Source organism: Anthonomus grandis, chromosome 4, assembly GCF_022605725.1.
Source record: "Anthonomus grandis grandis chromosome 4, icAntGran1.3, whole genome shotgun sequence".
Taxonomy (NCBI): domain Eukaryota; kingdom Metazoa; phylum Arthropoda; class Insecta; order Coleoptera; family Curculionidae; genus Anthonomus; species Anthonomus grandis.
Window position 1 is genome coordinate 20,689,257 of NC_065549.1, and position 19,927 is coordinate 20,709,183.

A 19,927-nucleotide genomic window follows, 5' to 3' on the forward strand; every position below is an offset into this window, starting at 1 on the left:
TCCAGTATTTCGAATTTTCTGTGGTATTTGTTAAGGTCAGTTTTACTTAAACTTTAGACCTTTTCGCCGTTGATGATTCTAAGAAATATGTTGGACAGTCCACAACCCTAGGAGATCCTCCCAGGTGCATTCTCTGAAATTTTCTTCCTTTTTCTTAAGCTCAATGGTATATATACTTACCCATGCCGTAAAAAGGTTCTGAGGCTACGAACTGAGAGCTTTGCTTACTAAGCCCTTTCTTCCCATCAGATTTCGTTAGTACTTTCCCCGCTTATACAAATAATATTGTTTTTTTCCCTAACTTAAAAAGTTTCTCTTGAACAGATCTTTCAACCACTAATACCATATGAGTAACTAGTTACTTCGACTATTTCCCATGTTTTTGATTTTAAACTATCTGCGTACCATTTACGCGGACGTTTCCTATAAATGACTGGAACCAGCTTTTACATATACCCAATCGGTTTTTTTACTTTTAATTTTTTTTTCAACACACAATTATAATAAATTCAAAAATTATTATTAATGTTCTGCTGTAGAGCGATGTTGTCTATGTTAGATCCCTCATTGCAAGAACATTATGCATTTGCAGTATATTTATCATATAATGTAAGGATACGTTGCATACCACCAACCATCCAGAAACAGATGCATATAAATTTATTATGACTATTTTCATTATGTTTATATTTTATCAGACTAAGCAACAAAAGTTCGTAACGTTCGGGTAGCAGCCCGGAAAAAGCTATGCTTACTAATCCATGAGCCTTTTATATTAACTTTTCTTTTGTTAATCATATAATAGTTAGGTTCTATGAAACCAAAGAAATTTTTTATCTTCAGTTTCAATCGTTTTTATTTAAATATGCTTAACTAACCAGCTGTACTGGAGTTGGTCTATTTTGAATCAATATTTCAGAATCCTTTCGACTGTATAATATTAGCTATAAGGTGGTAGTAACCATAAGAGCTACCGTTAATATAATATAGAAAGAAATAAATACATACATCTTAAAGTTATTAAAAGCTTTAACTTGAATGTTACTTCCTCTTACCAAGATCTTCATGGATCAGTCGAGATTTGTTTGTATACAAAATATTGTCGAATACCTATATTATCCAAATCAATGACGTGATAGTAAGCATTGATTGATGGAGATTTTCTGAGAGACAACATATTTTGAAATAAATAGTGTCCTTATCCCAGTTACAACTTATAAGTTTCCCTAATTTATTATATAATAACATTATAACATACACCCGAGAAAGCTAAAAAATTATTCGTGAGAGTGGCTCAGATATAGAGGTTCGGTTGATAATTCTAGGTTATGTTGAGGTTATACAGAATAATAACTAACATAGAATCAGTGAGTAGGAAAGAAATTAGAAATGAATATCCAAGGTTAATTAAAGCAAGAATTATTGAAGATGACATAAGAGCTGTATGTCGCAGCTAACAATTATTCATCTGAGATGCAGTTAAAGAAAAGAAAAATGAAACTAACGAAGCGAAAAACGAAAATACGAAACATAGAAGACGTACGAGCATTATGCCTCATTTCAAGTTACTGTTAAAGTTAATTTTTATAAATCATAGATATATCCTGCTTTAATAAACCAATGAAGGCAAACTACAATAATTATATCTGCATTTACATACTCGATGAGCAACCAAAGAATTTATATTTTATGAAAATGTATGTAGAGAAGTGCGTGTTGCAGAAAATACGAGGAGCGAAATAGCCAGGAAAGGGAAATGAGCATTCTATTTTAATTTTAATACTACGATTTTATGGTAATCATTTGCTAATATACCGCGGTAGATACCTTACATAGAAAATTATACCATAAGAGGGCAAAAGGTGCTAGATATGCGACATTGACGCCTCCGGAATTAACGTTATAACACAATAGAATTATTTGTAAAAGCGATAGATTAGAGCAAATATATTTAAATATAATTTCTCATAAAAGGATTCATTTGTAAGTACTAAAAAGAAATAATATATATAGTTTAAAACAAAATGATCTTTTGTTTTTAAGTACATACTCTTTTAATTCACTTGTCTATGCTCACCCACATCAATAAATAAATTATCACACCCTTTTCTCGCACATGTTTGAGTACATGACCAAAAAAAACGGCGTAAAGGGTTAGTTAATCATTCTGATATGGAGAGTATCAAAGCCTATTATATTTTTAATCAAAGGGGCCTATCATAGTCACATGATCAAGTGTAGTATTGTGATCGGTCACCGAGCCGTGACACCATTCTATGGATGTGTTTTATGGGGTGAGTAAAAAATATATTAAAGAACAGAAGAAGGCCTACTACTATGACCGTCTGTTAAATTTTGTAATTATTTTGTAAATAATTACATAAAAATTACATTTTTTTTTAAATATGTTAAAAAAATGTCAGTATGAATTTATTATAAAAATAACTAAGGGCATGAACATTGGACAGATCACTTTTTATTATCAAGAATTTTAGTAGTATTTAGATAGTATTTTATCCCTATTATTATATATAAACTATCATATTATTCATTTTACCATATACAAACAAAACCTTCAGTAATGAGAAGGGCCGAACACAACATGGTCACTAATGGTTAGTTTTCCTAATAACCGGAAAATTAGGATTAACCCTCGTACATCATCTTTTATAGAATAATGTCAACTATTGAAGAAACTTTTAAATTTCCAAAAAGAAATAAAATTTTGTAATTAGGAACTAACGGAGAAAAATAACATGCCTAATCAATATGAATACGAAAGGATTTTATTACAGACATACTTTAAAAACCTGAAAATAGCTAAACAGAACTGTGTCACTGTTGACTATTGTTCTTCATGGATACAATCTGATTAACTCTCGATTTCTTTAAAACATTTTTCAGCTTCCAAAAAGAACCAAAAAACAAGTTTACTTTTAATACATTCAACTCTACTGTTCTGGCCTGAACCAATGCATAATAAGCTCAACCCCTATGGCAAAATCTCTCTTCACCCTATTTGCTTTTGCTCTACTTTTTTCGACAATATAAGAATAATAGCCAATGACCCTCCAATGAAACCCCAAAGGTATTTTTTTATGTTTTTTTTAGTTTAGTGTATGGGGTTTAGGACACTCAAAGTGGCAAGTGTATCATGAATAAACGCATCTGTTATACTCCCGCGTTTTAGTTTTGTGTAAAATAAAGACGTTAGTTATGGTACATAGATTTTTATGTATGTATATTATAGATATGGGCTTTTATTTTATAACAATTGCTTTTATATAACAGGACCAATATATTATAGATTAGAGCTAGTGATTGATTATTCTTAGAACTTAGAAAAGCCTCACGTATCTGAAGTAATATTGTTCACGTTCTTTTCAAAGCAACTGTATAAACCAAGACTATACAATACACACCACATTTAAATCGATCCGTTTCACCGCTTTTTCTTGGTAAATCTTAAAACCTTGTCTTTATTTTTTTGCTCCTTCGACCATAATCCCGTCATTTTCACACCCGATTTCGTGTTTATTAGTTTTTGTCGCTTGTCCATCTCGCGGCGAGTAAAAAGCACCAAACGACTCGAAAGTAATGTAATTTACCAAGTAATTTGATGCTTATTCAGCGATTTATTCAGTTTCGAGATGATATGGCACGTTTATGTCGGTTTTACGTTGATGCGTCTGGTGCATTCTTCGGTTAATAACAACGTGTATCTGTGTCAATGGATTTTACTTCCAGTTTTGTTTTAATATCTTTTGTTTAGTACCTTTTAGCTGAAATTCTTTTAAAGTTTAAATCACGCTTGGAGGTATATGAACGTGTAGGCTGCTAAACCATTTGTTAATTATACATTAATATTTATAATTAATGTTAATTTGAACTCTAGTATATAAGTCTCTCAATGGTAAATCAACGGCGGTGCTAAAATTAGTAAGTAGTATGCCAAGGGGAGAAGAAAGCTTTGGAGAAACTACCAAAGTACAAGGTATCGTAAAATTGCGTTACTTATTATGTCAAATGCCTTGGAGAAATATCTACTATCAATCCAGAGCAGCTAATAATTTCTACTGATATTTAAGCAAATTGGTTATTAGAATTATTCCCTTTCAGTAGCATAATGATTTTTAATAATAATAATAATTTCTTTGCAGTATTAGTTTAGGTATAGTCCCATGAGTTTGATTATTAGAAAATTATACCTATAAGAAATATTATAAGTTAAATTTCAAACAAGACAAAATGGAAAAATTCATAACTGCAGAATTTTAAGATCAAATGATAAGTTTCTTTTGACCTGCTTGGTCGACAGTTTCGCATATATTCGAATATCCTAAAGCTTCTGCCTTGATGTTATTACAGCTTCTCTTTGTTTTTCATTCAGCAAATGATCTTATTTGTTTGCTTTTCTAAAAACTTACATTGTCGTTGCACGTCTGAATATTTCATAGAACACGAAATCAGGTGAATTTATGTTTAGAAAAACCTAGAAAAACAAAATGTATGGATATTTTTTTCCAACAAAATCTATTTCTTTTTTATTAAATTTGACAGATCTCTCCAACTTCTAAACGATTACGTAATCCATTATACCGCGAAGCCGTTTTTTTTTTAAATTTGGAAATAAGGATGAAGCAATCGGGACCAGACCTGGTGAATACGATGGATGGTCTATGAATTCAAACTTTAATTCCTCAGTTTCAGCAATTGAAACTGTACGTATGCAGTCGTACATTCTTCTGGAGAAAAAGGATTTTTTCCTTCAAATGGAGACGATTTTCCCATTTCTCTTTAGTTTTTTTTACCGATCATCTATAAATTTTCCAAATAGTCAATCAATGAAGATAATACCACGTTTTTTCTAAAATACAGCGTGTCCAGCAGATGTTGTCTTTGCTTTTTTGGAGCCCGTTCGCAATTTAAAAATCCACTGCTTTGATTGTTCTTTCGGTGGAGTGGTAAATTCATGTTTCATTTACAGTAACTAATATGCGCAGGAATTCATTTATTGTTACAATGCATGCATACCAAAATAAGTTCTCAGCTGTTAGCAAGTTCGGCACCCAACCTCCAGATATTTTTTTTATCCGCAAAAGTCTGGATTATTTTTGGAGTATTTACGCCCATGGAATATTCTAATCGATTTTCGTCTACTATTGATCTAGACGGTTATTGTTGACGAGTATATTTATTTATTCAGTCATAAACTTTAACTAGCGCAAGTTATTTACTTCAAATAAAAGTATCTTAATGTTTAGTGGCCTTAAGTAAAGCTAAGTTGAAATGCAAGTAGTGGGACAATCTGCTGAATAATAGAAAAAAAATGTGCTAGACAGGCGAGATTATAATAAAATGAATATTGGCAAGATCATACTTTCATGGGTTTATGTATATAAAAACGTATGCCTCCGTTAAATTAAAAAGCATTGAGTAAATTACTTTTACCCGACACTATTCGTTATCTACACTAGTTCTGGATATATACATTCCACCATATCGATAAAGGCTTAGATCAGTAATAAATAAGCAATATACATATTGATAGATACTACTGCATTTGCTTCTATTAGATGCAATAAAAGAGAACCAGAAAGAAGAACGATTATTAAGGGCATGAAAAGGTATAAGAAAGAATGTCCTTCCATACCTTCTAGTATGGAAGGCTCGTAAAACTTAAACGATAATTTAATCTTCTTGCATTTAAAGCAATAGCTACAGCAGATTTGGTATTAGATTCAAATGGAAAAACGTAACAATAAAATCTTACAGTTACGCTTTACATCCAAACGTAAGTAGGATTAGTTCCTTAACGGTTTTTCACCGCCAGAAAAAAGTAAGTATCACAATACTTAAATTTACAAAATATAGGTGTAGGTGTTTTATGGCCACAGATGGCGGGGTAATTGAGATAGCACTACCATACTGAAGGATTAAAATATTATCTGCTTTAAATTAAAGTAATTGTCGTCATGAGAATCGATTATTAAGGATAAGAGAAATTAACTTTTCAAGGTTTTAAGTAAGTAGATAAGTTGACCAAATCTACTTACATTCATTTATTCTATAAATATATTTATCATATTCTATAGATATAAATCTCGTGCTGTGACATTTTCTATGTATATAGACAACGTTATTTAGTATTTTTTACCAAATATGTTGCGTCCTTGTTTTGTTATATTAGGTGCCCAACAAATCTTGCCATTTATTAGTATACTTCAAATAAAATTTAATATGTTTAAAACCAGTAAATATTTTATAATTCACCAGTATTTTTCAACCGTATTTTAACATAGTTGATTTAACCTGCGATGATTAATATGCGGCATTACTACGTTCCCGAGGTACTTCGAAGCTAATTACTTACCACGCAAGAATGATGGAATTTTAAAAATATTTCACGTACCATGCATTAAATTACCTATGCTATAGGAAGCTAGCAAACTCGCTATTATCTAGCGTATAGTTATAATATTAATAAAAGTATTCATGGGAAAGCACGGTAGACTTTGAAGTGAAGCGGCCCTTGCTTCTTTACAGACCAGACCTTTAATCAAATCAGTCCTCATTAATTTAAAAATATGATGCGCCAAAATCGAAAATTAAATGAGCAAGATGAAGACCGCACTAATAAGGGATAATCACCGTGCATAAGGGGATTTGGCTCCAAATAATTATAATAATACCCTTTTTTGACACCTTCGTCATGAAGGTAATCTTTCCAATTAGCAGCAGTGACTTTCTTAAATATACAAATCGTCAAGGTGTTCCCTTAAACTACCTGAACCTATCTTCTTAAATTTAAACCGATTTTTTTTAATTACTTAAGATTTTAACTACTTATAGAAATCCATATACACAATACTACAATCTCTAAAAAACAAATGCGTAACCAAATGTTCTAAAAAAACATCCTTAAAAATATAGTTTGTTCTTGTCGTAAGCACCCGCTATTAAATGACCCATGGGTCGGTAGCAAGTGTCCCATGACAATAGATTAAATTATTACGAAGGGCACCCCATGTAAAAAAAATGAAGCATCGATGTGTCAGATGGGTCAGAATAAATTAGGGTCGACAGTAAGCCGATTTAGAGGCTCTCGGTTATTTGTCTTGCTATCAGTGAGGATTAAGGGAGTTGAATGATTTAGTCTTTAGGCTAGGATTTATTTTTTATTGGGTGAAATATATTTACTTTATTAAGTGTGACCAGACTTATGTATATTTTTCAATGAAGAAACCGAATGCTACTTGGCTATATGTGAATACATTAAAATTTAAATCGGTAGCTAAATAGATACATTTTATGATCAGTAGCCCAAAAAGAAGAAGTTCCGTCAAAGATGCCTAAATCTAATGGTTAATTGCTTTGGTTCACTGGACATCGATTGTCAAGGTCGTGATCTCGTCCATCGCAGTACATCTTAAACATCTTATTTTGTTATTCCTGTGAGAGTGTTTTGGTTTCTATCTATGAGGGAGGTTCCTCTAATAGTTCTTAAACATCTTCATTTCCGTTGTCTTTATCCAGAAGAATCCATATCTAAGATACCAAGTATCCAGTCAATTATTATTTTGAAGAGGTAGATCTTGTCTAATTCTTGTTCACACGCTTACTTCTTCAGTTGTTTCACCTCTATTATTATTTTGATCTATCTTCTGTCATGAAGTCATAAATCGTAACAACTTTTCGGGCAGTAACACTGTTTTCCTATACTGCTGGAATAATTGGTTTACTTAAATCTAATGTCTTGATGTTCTACTATTTACCATTCTATCTAAGGTTTTATCTACTGCATCCGCAGTCATTACAAGCCATAGCTCCAAGATTCTTACTACAAGCAATCAAATAATAAATTTTGAATTTAATTAAATGTTTTTTTTTCAGATTTAAACTATTGTGGCACTCACGAACCATGTCTAAATGGTGGCACCTGTGAAAATACCGCTCCAGATAACTATTTATGCACCTGTCCAGAGGGGTTTTCAGGAGTTAACTGTGAGGTGGTTGATAACCCTTGTGCCCCTGCGCCTTGTCTCCATGGAGGAACTTGTATGGAAACAGGAGGTTCTTTTAGTTGTGAATGCAATGCTGGGTGGACAGGGGCGATTTGTGAAATTGGTAAGTATTGTATTGTATTCTATATTGTACTTCAATCGTTGTTTAATTTAGTAATATGAAAAAAGATGTTTTTTTTAACTGATACCTCTGCATCAGAGGAACCATAAGTCTCCAAGAATTAGGAAAAACAATCATCATATCATGAAAGTCTTTTTTTGCATTAGGTCAATAAAACTACTTCATACATGTAAGTACATACTGTAAAACTTAATTTAATTTACAAATTAAAAAATTTAAGCAACACCAGATAAAACATAAAAACATATTATATTAACGAAATATTGAACAAAAATAGCTTTTATTTGAGGAATAAATTGAAAAAATGAGAAATATATATTTTAGATAGTTTAATTAGGACAGTCGATACCGACATACGATTCAACTAAAGTTGAATTGAAAAATGAAATTTTTAAAATTGAAATTAAATTACAATTAAAATTGAATTTTTTTCAAGTTTAAAATTCGTATCATGTAATGCAATTATTAAAATTACGTAAACATTTAACCTGAACTTACAAATTTCTATAACAATATCATTATTTTTTAGAAATATTGAAAAGTACGTCATTTTAAGCATAATTAAATAGGATATGATGATCATGTATTTAAAAGTAATTCTAAGAAATTCTTTCAACATTTTCGAAAAACGCTTGTAAAATAAACTTTTATTGAAAACAGATATTTAAGAGATTGAGAGGTGTTTGGGTGTTTATCTAGTGAAGTTATAAAAATCTCTATTGTATTAGGGATTCTTGATCTTTAGGAATATAGTCAGCTCATTCATGGATTTATAATTTATTCTTACCATTAGGACTTTCAGGTTATCTCTACTTAGTCTTCTAATGGTGTTCTTTGTAGAATTTAGAATAAATGCCTTGGTATAAATAAGACTTGGCTATTCCAGTTGTATAGTTACTTATATAGAGTATAGTAACTTTTCTAGGTAGAATTGTGAGCAAGACTTATTTGTCAGATTGTGTGATGGTATATTCTTTCGTATATTCCATAAAAAACTTACTTCGTATTGATTACAACTATATTATAACTACTGCTCGGGAATTTGGGAGAGAATTTAAATTAATTGTAATTAAAACAGTTCTTTATTGCCTGATCTCCTATAAAATTAATATATTTAAGATAAAAACGTATTAGAAATTAGAATCTAACACTAATATGGAAAAATTGATCCAAATGCATTCGCAGAAGTCCAAAGTAACCCATTCGGTCTAAAAGATATTCGCTATCGTTTTAAAATTCGCTCAAATTATACGTTTTAGTGCCGTCCGAGGGGTCCGAAAAACAAGATAATTTAATAAATGATAATTTAAAAAACGGTAGACAACTACCATTTACTGAAGAAGGATTCATTATATCTGCAAGTTGTTTCACCTTTTACAACAGAACTCAATTAATTTCGTTTCGTCGAAAATAACAGGTCCCGGAGTATATAGTTCGACCGACAGGGCGTGCCCATATGTATCCCATCATAACAACTTTGGAATTTGAGTTCACTATACTAGTGTAAATATGTTTATAATTTATCTCGATGAAAAAAAAATTTTTTCAAGACCATTAATTGTATTTTTTTATTCATTAGATCTTTAAAAACTAAAAAAACAATATATATATGTATAATTTCTCTTGTACCCGGGTAGATTCTATAGTAGGTTTTTTAATTGAAAGTTATACGTTTTTTAATTAAAATTAACGCCTACGTCTTGGTAAGCCCGTTATTATCTGTCGGTATCTACCGAATCATTTATTAAACCATGGCGGGCCTCCCAATACAGGTCATCAAACTTTCTTGATCGATTAATGTCGATATTTTTAATGGTTTAATTGATAGTATTGGTTATTAAGTTAAAAATTAATCTAAAGTTTGGGAAGGAGATATCGTAATTTGAGTATCTCTTTTTTTAAGGAAAATAAATATCAATGTTTATTTATTATATTTCTTTAATTATTAAATTAAAAGTTAAAAATATTTAAAGTTAGAATTATTAATAAAATCCTGAAGCATTACAGAAACTATCTCCTTAATACTACGATTATAAATAATATAATATGTATGAATAACTAAGCCACATCTAACACAAATGTCTATAAACGACTCAATTCAAATAGGTTCCATAATTTTTTCGGGTACTTTTGATAACTGATCATATATTACGCTAACGAAACACAATCGACTCCTCATTTACAACCTGCCTCTTTTTGTCGAAATATAATTTATTATTTGCACCGGACTGAAAGTATATATTGTCTTAACTTATTAAGAAAATCTTGCCGATCAGGAAATACAACAGTGCATTATGAGCATATGAAGTTGCCAGTACATTAGACACCACAGTTACTAGTCTATTTAATTATAGAAAAAAACAAAACTGCAAGATAGTATTAAGTACCAAGAATTAAAATACCACTCAGGAACAGATTGTTGTCTACTTTCTTTAATGTACTATGTACATGTATTACTAAATACTACTTTAATATACATGTACTCTTTAAATTTGTCATCCTTTTAAAAATTAAATTCTTTTTTTTTTTTTGCTAGCCAGAACTTGATCTGAATTATATTTAGGTTCAGATCATTAGTTGTGCTCCATTTTAATAGAGAATTAATGTCATTCTGCAATTTCAAGCAATCACTAAAGTCATATACAAAAAATTCACATCAATAAATAATATATTAAAGAGCAGAGGAGCTAACGTACACCTAGAGGCACAGGTTTCACCACTTCCATTCTAGAAGATTAGAGAAAACGATGATGTATATCAGATATAAAACCAAGCGATATCACAGTGGCCAATTAGAATTGTACTTTTAAGAAGATGTCATGAAGAATTACTTTTTTATTATATACAGTGGGAGAGCTTTAAGCAATAATGAATCACGCAGGCTTTTTCAACAATATAGCATAATCGACATAGAGGAAGCTCTGCTGAAACAATTCGTCATAAAGACTGTGGATTCAGTTTGTGGACTGATTCTACCTGGAAACTATTCAGACGTTCATTTATTAGCTTATTTTATATCTTTCTACTGATCATAACAATGAGAGTCCTTCAAAAAAACCATATTCAAAAACTTTGGAAAACTACAAGGTCATGGAATTAAGTTGATAACTTTCCCATTGAATGTGCATAATCTTTGTTTTGAAACTAAACTGTTGAAAGAAATCTGTTAAATCAATCTATGTCTAAATATTTTTTAAGCTTTGCATTTATTAATTTAAAATTTAAAAAAATTTAATGTAAAATTTCTCCTTAAAAAAGGGAAACGATAAAAAAGTACGTTATTCTTATTCAATATATACTATAGTATAGTCAATATATAACGAAAAACCGAAAAAAAGATCATATGTTAAACTTTATAAATCCTACAAGACACATTTCTAATAAGCTATAAATTATGCCTAAGCTGTTAAATATCTTTAATACCCTAAAGTATTTTACCGTAAATTACTTCTGAAGTGGAACTAGCAACGAAGATTACAAAATAATTGTACTACGAAGGTAGCAGCTACTTCACACTCAAGTTGATAGATTTATTTCCAGTCGCTTGGGCCCTGAGGTTTGTCTATATAATCAAAAGATCATTTACGTTTCTTTCGTTCATCTGGTAATGCCAAGACGCCATTAAGAACTTTGAGAGAATTTAAGAGCCTGGTGTTATTTTAAATCGACCATTTTAAGTAATTATGGTGTTTTAGGCTTTTTTTGGAAGCAATTTTTGGTCATAAATAAATATATCGGTGGCCTGTGGCAATTTATTTATAAAGTTCAGTTGAACGGCTTTGTATAATGAAATCTAAGTAAACCAAGGTTACTAATATTATTATTGATTTTGTAATGTGACTGGGCTAACAAATGAATTTTTCTGTATTATCCAATATCTGCTTTAAACATAAGTTGATTGAAACAGCCCAGAGACAAAATATCATTCTCCATACACTTCGAGAAGTTTATGGAGCTCCGTGCATTGGATTTTCTCAAATGGGACGCAATCGTGATTCAGATTTAACACATGCAAGACTTTCGTTGATGCATGGCTGACTGCCACACGATATCTCCCCGCGGAAAAGGTATCAAAAACATTTCTTAATGTCTTCATCGGGGACATTTCAACTGAAATCTGCATATGGTACGCGAAACGATTTGCATATACTGTTTCTTCCTTTGCTTGGGAATAGTCTCCACACCTTCCGTGTTTAAATAATTCACGAGGTAGGTTGATATCGGACATTTACATACGGGGATTGACGACTACCCCACTTTCATTTGCATTTTCTTGTTAACCTACATACCGCTATAGATGTTTTGAAAGTTACGAATTTTATGGAATTGTGAGAACGAATGTTTTATATAAAAATATAATTTTTTATACAAAATAATTCGAACTAACTAATTATTTATACTATAATACTACCAGCCCCTGTATCGTGGCATCCTGCATATTTAAGTTTTAGTCTATATTAACATAAAATTCTTCAATATCTAGTTTATAGATCTCGTTTGACGGTCACTTGACTTATTTCCCAAATAAATCGAACCGAATCGATATGAACTTGTTTTTTGCAAATACATTTTTCATCAACTAATTACTCATCTTGATAGTATTTACACCATTAGTGGTAATTGCTATATCAAGAGAGACCAGCGTGACTTCTGGAGTGGCGCAAGGGATGCCATATAATTTTCCTTTTTGTCAGTGATTGTTGAATCTGTTGGGCATTCTTCTCTAGACTAGATGAGCATCTCCTTTACTTTATGCTCTGGCTCATCAGGATTTGGACTTAAAGTTAACAATATTATAGTTACGTTCTCACACTCTCACTTGGCTACTGTCTAATTAGGATTATCTTTTCGTCAATACTTACTACTGGAGACTACTCAGTTAAAAGAAATACATATTAGTTCTTAACTTAATCATACAATTTTAGGGAAATAACTAAAAAAATGCATATTTGGACAAAAAAACATTTTAATAAAAGAGTAGGATTTTGAAGGAAAAATATAATATACAAGAAGTCAGTATCCAATACTAGAAATGTAGATATATATCAAAAGACAACATGGAATGTTATTTAGACTATAATTTACTTCATGAAATTCATCTGATTCGAATATACGGGACTTTGCTTTCAATTTAATGTTTAAAAGCTTATAGGATTCCAAAGTTGAAAAGTTATAGTTATTTGCTGTTAAGTTCCATATATGCATAAATTGTTTCTCACCAAACTGTAATATTAAATTATCGCTACCGTTTTCGCATACCGACAACGACGATATTCTTAGTGCCTATTTGTCATTTCGCGATTAAAATGCTTCGCGCTAATAAATGGTTGGAAATTATTTAACTTCGTACCGCAATGGCATTTCGTAAATCGGTTCTGGAGTACCGAACAGGACTGCTTTCGTGCTTGTTAAAATACCTTGCCGGGATTAAAGAATGGGTTCTCTCCGATGGCAAATTTTATTGGGTATTTTTTAGGGGCCCCAGTGCCATTTTCGTGGGTTTAATTAAAGTCGATATATTTACCAAAAAATATTTGGAGGTTTATTTTTTTAATAAGAAAACTTCGGAGAAACACTTTTTATTGATTAAAGATTTAAGTTTCAATAAATGAATCAGACCAAATTAATGTAACGCGTCTGTCTTTCATCAGTTTTTTTATCACCTTAAGGCTCCTGAATGCTCTGACCACCAAGTATATGAGAATTTACTCGTGTATCCACAACACATCTGTGGCCCAGTATAGGAACTTCTTTTGGTGGTAATTTGTTAACTCTTGCCCGGCTAATTTTTTAGCTTCAGTTTTAGTTTTAAATTACAGTTTTTGATTACCATATAAGTCCAATATGTATTATAATTAACAATATTATTCTAGTTTCTATTTAGTAGATCTATTTATTCCAAGCAAGGATTGAATTAAGCCCCATCCTGTGAAAATAATTTGTAGCCAAAAATTGGTTAATACTGAATGAAAAACGAAGATATATAAAATGTCATAACTGATATCAAAAATTAAGTTGACTGCATCTACGAAAAAACATTTTTATTTAAGTTTTTCTCAACGTATTAAGATGTTTTGTTTCGAAATTGCCTTGAGAGCCATATTGTTTTTAACGATTATGGTTATAAACGTGTCGCTATAGTTAGAAATTCATTTTTCTATGTTATCTCCCGATTCACAATTTTCACTTCACTAATGTGTGTGTGTGTAATGTGGTAAGATAAACTAAGCGTTACTCAAATTAATACAAAATGCTGAAGCCATTCCATATAAATTGCTTTTATCTATAAGCTTAAACATTTTCTTGATATTATGACCCATGATACTTAACCGATTCCAATATCGACTATTTGACAGGAAAACTGATAAATGGACTTACCTGGATATAGCTCTTCTGAATGGAAGTTGCAGAATATTTGAGTATTCCTCCACAACTTACAACAAAGGATATGGCATTATTTTGCTGGATTTCAAATAATTCAAACAAGTGTATATTGAGCAAAAATGTGTATTAATTACTTGCCGAGTGGTAGTAATCACTAACTGAAATAATAATTGATTTTTCTTAAAAAAATGATTTTATTTCAGGAAATTTTAAGGGGTAAACTATTTTTTTTTACTTTTCCAATTTTTTCTTAAAAATTATTAAGAATTAATTTCCTTACTAAAGCATGATTGTTCTTACTTTCAATTAGCACAGGTGATGTCTTAAAGGCCTAAAATATGTATCTACGTAATCTACGTTTCATAGACACAACACCTTCTGTCAAAATTTAAACTACTGTCGTATATCGATAGTAAATTTATATTTTCACATTTTATACATTGTATCATATTATATCAGTTAATAAAAAATCGTATAATAAACTATACGACATTTAAAATGACAGAAAAACAGTGATCTAACAAAGTAAAACAATCTAGAAAGAAGAAGAAGAGCCCTATCAAAGATAATAAACTGGCTAAAAACTGTTAATGCACCATTGAAAAGTCTTCATGCACATGACAACTGTTATACCATCGATATTTATTAGCTATACGGCCAGCTAAGTAATTTCTCGATATAAATATCCCATAGTTCCCTCGCGTCATGCACGGTAGGATTCTGAAAGCCATTTTTCTTCCATAAATCAGAACCTATATGCTCTCGGCGTCTTCTTTTTACATTCGCGTCGGATCCGCCAGATAAATCCTATGGTATACGCGACTTTTTTCATGAGAGTCTCTTGGTCATTTCTCGTAAACGTTAATGAACCCTTTGGCTTAATTACCCATCACAAATCGTTGACTATCAATTACTATTGAATTGATGTTTTAATACGTACAGTAAGTTGCTGGTTGGTTAGGAAGCAAATAGTGAACAGAGAATAATCGAAAACCTCTATAACAAAGTAGGCACGACAAATCAATCAGCTTCAGGTATTTTTGAAAGCGGCCTTTTGCGATTGAAATAAGAAGATTATATAAAGATGAAGTTGTCTCTGAATGATAAATATGGTCTGCAGTGGCATACCAGCGCATTCTTTTGTATCTTTATTCTTCATCTTTGGACGTACATCGCATTCTTACTTTGCGATCCTTTCCTCATAAGATAAAGTAGGGAAGATACCATGTATTTAACTGATCTCTGTTGATTTAATTTTAAAAATCAAAAACTAGTAGCGTACTATGCAAGCTTAACTCTAATATTTATAATGAAAACCATTTAGTTGAAAAAAATCGAGAAGATCCTATCTGACAAAGTAGTTTTTCAGACTGTCGTCGTGTTCTTCTCCATCTCTCGCCTTGCCCGTATAAATCAGTAACGTACAATTACTTCGGTACCTCTCTCCGTTATTATATCTATTAGATGCAGGGAGCGCTGCGATCGCCGTGGAACTTAATTACGACAAAATGATGATCTTCTCCACCTTTGACCTCCGATATGGCCGCATACCTTCCACCTTCTGCCGGTTCTATATATGGTCGATGGCTTTGACAAATTCTTAGTTTATGTTGTACAGAGAGTGCCGTTGAAAATGTTTAACTATTATAATAGGTTAGCATTTAGGTCAACAATTTGGTGTTTTTTTTTAAATTATTTTCATAATATCAGATATCATATAAACTGGAAACATGATCCATATTCCTTTTGGTGGTATATTAATAATAATCTAGCCAAGGTCGGTCAAACTCATTGTTTGCTCGTAGCAAGGAAAACTAATTCTAAGGAAAGTGTGACATTCACTAGTCAAGATATAGCTGAGCTTTTTAATTAATTTAGTGAATATGTTTTAACCAATTTAAGCAAGTATATATTATAAGTTGCTAATAACATTAAACATGGTAGTACATGTAATATTTTCGTTATTTCTACATCGGAAATGTATATTATATACTATAGCTCATCTTCCTGATGAGCTTACTTGGTTCAGACGGTATTTCAAATATTTTGCTTAAGGAGTGTATTTCTATTGCTCTGCTTTTGTCAATTTTATTTAATAAGTATTTAGCCACCTCTGTTTTTCCTACTGCCTGAAAAGAAAGTTTTCTTACGCCTATATTAAAGAGTTGTGCCTTTTAAACCTGTCGTTTTTGTAGGAAATCTACAAAAAGGAAAAATGCAACAAATTTAGTAATGATCTGTCTGATTTGCCTGTCGAAAATAAATAGCAATATATGCCTCTCTTTGTTAATGATCTTATAAAACGTCTTAAAAATTTCGTCCAATTGTTTTTTAAAATTCGCAAATAATTTACAGATCTGGAAAGTGGTGGAGTATTTAAAACATAAGAAACTGCCTTTGTTAAAGTGTTCACAATATCTGATAGTAGGCTTTTTGTGAGATGAAAGTTTTCAATTTGATTTTCAATATGATCATCCTAAAGGACTTGTTTAAAAATGTCGAGTTTTACGACATGATGAGTCGCCAACATCCCCGCAGATTCATCTATGGTAATTATTAAGTAATTTCGTCAGCTATTCTGGAATAGGTTGTACGAGGATCATTCAATAAGCCTTTAAAAAGGTTAAACAAATCTCATCTCAGCTCTATACACTTTTCCAGCCGTTGTTTTTCGTTTGCCTTTCAAAAAATTATTTGTTTTTGAAAATCTCGCAAAACAAGCATTTGTTTGTTCATGTTTTGTAATGTCTTAATTTGAAGTCAGTTGTCATCCGCCAAGCCATTTTTTCCAAATTTTCAAAGAAACTGCGCAGGATTATCATGAAAGATTGTGCTTATTCTCCTTTGTCAGCAAGCGTGGCTCTCCTCTTGCAAAATTTTGTTCACAGACAATTTTTTGTGCAAATTTGAAGTGACTGTACCTTGCGGTATGGCGATGGCTCCAACATTTCGCGCATTTTAATTCAGCGATCACTTAAAACCATATCCAAAATTTTGTCAATATTTTTGATAGTTGTAGTCAATCGGGGCATCCCGAAGGTGTTCTTCTTTTATGGATGAACAGGCACGTTTACACTCGTTTATCCAATTGTAAACAGTTGCGAACAGAGGATAAGATGTGCCATGAGCTGCATCTGACTCAGCTTTGATTTCTTTCAGTATAAAACATTAAAATGAAAATATTTAATCACCGCTTGAAACTCACTTTTCTCCATTGTTATAAATAACCAAAAATTGTTAACTTCAATGGACAATCGAAATAGCACTATGTAACAGATGAAACTTTTATTCTTAACGGAAGAAATTTTGACAGCTTTCTAGTTAGTGCTGCCAACTAAGAAACATTATTCTTCGACGCTACGAATACGATCTCTTGGATTTTTAAGAACATATTGAACACCCTCTTATTTCAGTATATATATACCTAACCTTTAAATTACTTGAGAGTTGCAGTTATCTTGTTTTTAGCTTCAAAATATATTCATAACAGCTTTAAGAGGGCATAGTCGGCAGCCATATTAGACTTCCAGCTTTTGAAATTTTCCGACGGGTGGCGCAATAACATGTTATTGATAAATCGTTAGGTTGGTAAAAGACCAGAGCTGCGGGTAGAGGGAAGGCGGTGGCGGGTGACCAGACAAAAATAAAATTCTGGGAATTAGATTAATTTTATTAATAACCTTAACTTTGGACTTGGACTTGCTAGTTTATTGGCTCTGCTACTAGGCAATCTGCCAGCACGATTTGGAGATTCGGGAAAACCGTCGGATATGTACCCTGTTCCCCGAATCGATATTTTTACAATTTTTAATACTGAAATGCACGATGACGCCTCCTCTACGATCCATCCGGCATCATCCGGCCTGGCTACCGGCGTGAATAGGTTCAGCAACCACTGGCAAAGGGCAGGAAAGGGTTCCAAAGGATAGGAAAGGAAAGAACGACCACGTGTTGACTGGGTGCAGGATAACGTGGGCTTGATACTTTCACTAAGTTTACTTCTTAAAGGCACGTTATATCCAACGGCAAGGGGTAGGAAAGGGTTTAGGAAAGGAATCCGAATGATAGGAAAGGAAAAGAACGACCACTTGTTGACTGGGTGACGGATGTAAAAAAACGAACCTTAACTTTCACCCGTACCTTCTGCAGCTGAACATGCAGTAACTCGTTCTTTATTGCATTGCGCCGAATCCTGAACTCTATATTTTAGTAGACCCCCTCCGTAACTTCTTCTTCCTCAATTACAATGGACTCGCGTTGTATTTCGACGGCCACACAATATTAATGCTTATAATGGACCTACAATTTAACATAAATTATGACCCACGAGTGTTGATTTGCAAGACACAAACAACTATGCCAATCCCAGGATTTGAACCTGAGACTACACGATCGCATCGTGAACACTTGTCCACGGTGCCACATCCGCTCCGTAAATAGTTAGTCGGTTATTGAAAAAGTTAAAAAAAAAATCTTAGTTTTAAGGCATCCGGTCAAGAGCCTAATTTCTATTTACTCGTATTTAATCCTGAAGAAGTAGAACCTTTGGTATTGATTTTAAATTAAAAATAGAAATAATTGGTAAAGTTAAATAACGCCAATAGGCCGATAAGGGTAACAAGATGAGTGTGACTCTACTTGATTACATTTTAAATATTGTTGTCAAGGTCTCCAGGGACATGCTAATGTTAAAGCTGAATATCACACTTATAAAATTACTACGCTTATTTGTAGATTTTTTACAAAAGTTTGTACAATAAACTTTATTTTGTTTCAGATATTGACGAATGTGCATCAGCCCCATGCCAAAACGGTGGCACATGCGTTGATCTGGAGAACTCCTTCAGATGCAATTGTTCCTCCGCGTGGGAAGGTGATTTATGCCAATTTGATGCCGACGAGTGTCAAAACGAAAACCCCTGTATAAACGCTGTGTCTTGCCAAAACTTGATTGGAAATTACGACTGTAAGTGCCGGGTAGGTTGGATGGGTAAAAATTGCGATCAGAATATCAACGATTGCGTGGGACAATGTCAACATGGAGCTACCTGTATTGATTTGGTTAATGATTATCATTGTGCATGTAAACCTGGATTTACAGGTAAGTAATATAGGAAGTAAAAAAATTAGCATATATCATTGATATATAGATCTTGTTTTTCTATTTTCCTTAATTTTTCATTTTTAAATTTCTATTTCTTAGAAGATTACAAACTTCTTGCGGCCAAACATTAAAATAATATAATTCCTTTTTCAGAATAAAAATATGTTCTTCAATGAGCGAGTTGCTCCATGTTATCAAGAAAGTCGAAATAACTCGATTTAAATTGAAAGGTCAAATTTTGCTCCCTTTATTTACAGAGGCAGGTGTTGATCTATGGACTAGATGGATAAAATC

At 32.0% G+C, this 19,927-nt stretch overlaps 1 protein-coding gene across 1 annotated transcript in view; it reads left to right on the plus strand.

Moving 5' to 3' along the window:
- Nucleotides 1-19,927, plus strand: part of LOC126735702 (protein jagged-1b) — a 196,801-nt gene that overhangs the window by 153,242 nt on the left and 23,632 nt on the right. Inside the window, exons 7-8 of the mRNA XM_050439771.1 lie at nt 7,894-8,127; nt 19,307-19,630. Coding sequence (XP_050295728.1) covers nt 7,894-8,127; nt 19,307-19,630 — 558 coding nt within the window. The remainder of the gene's footprint in view (nt 1-7,893; nt 8,128-19,306; nt 19,631-19,927) is intronic.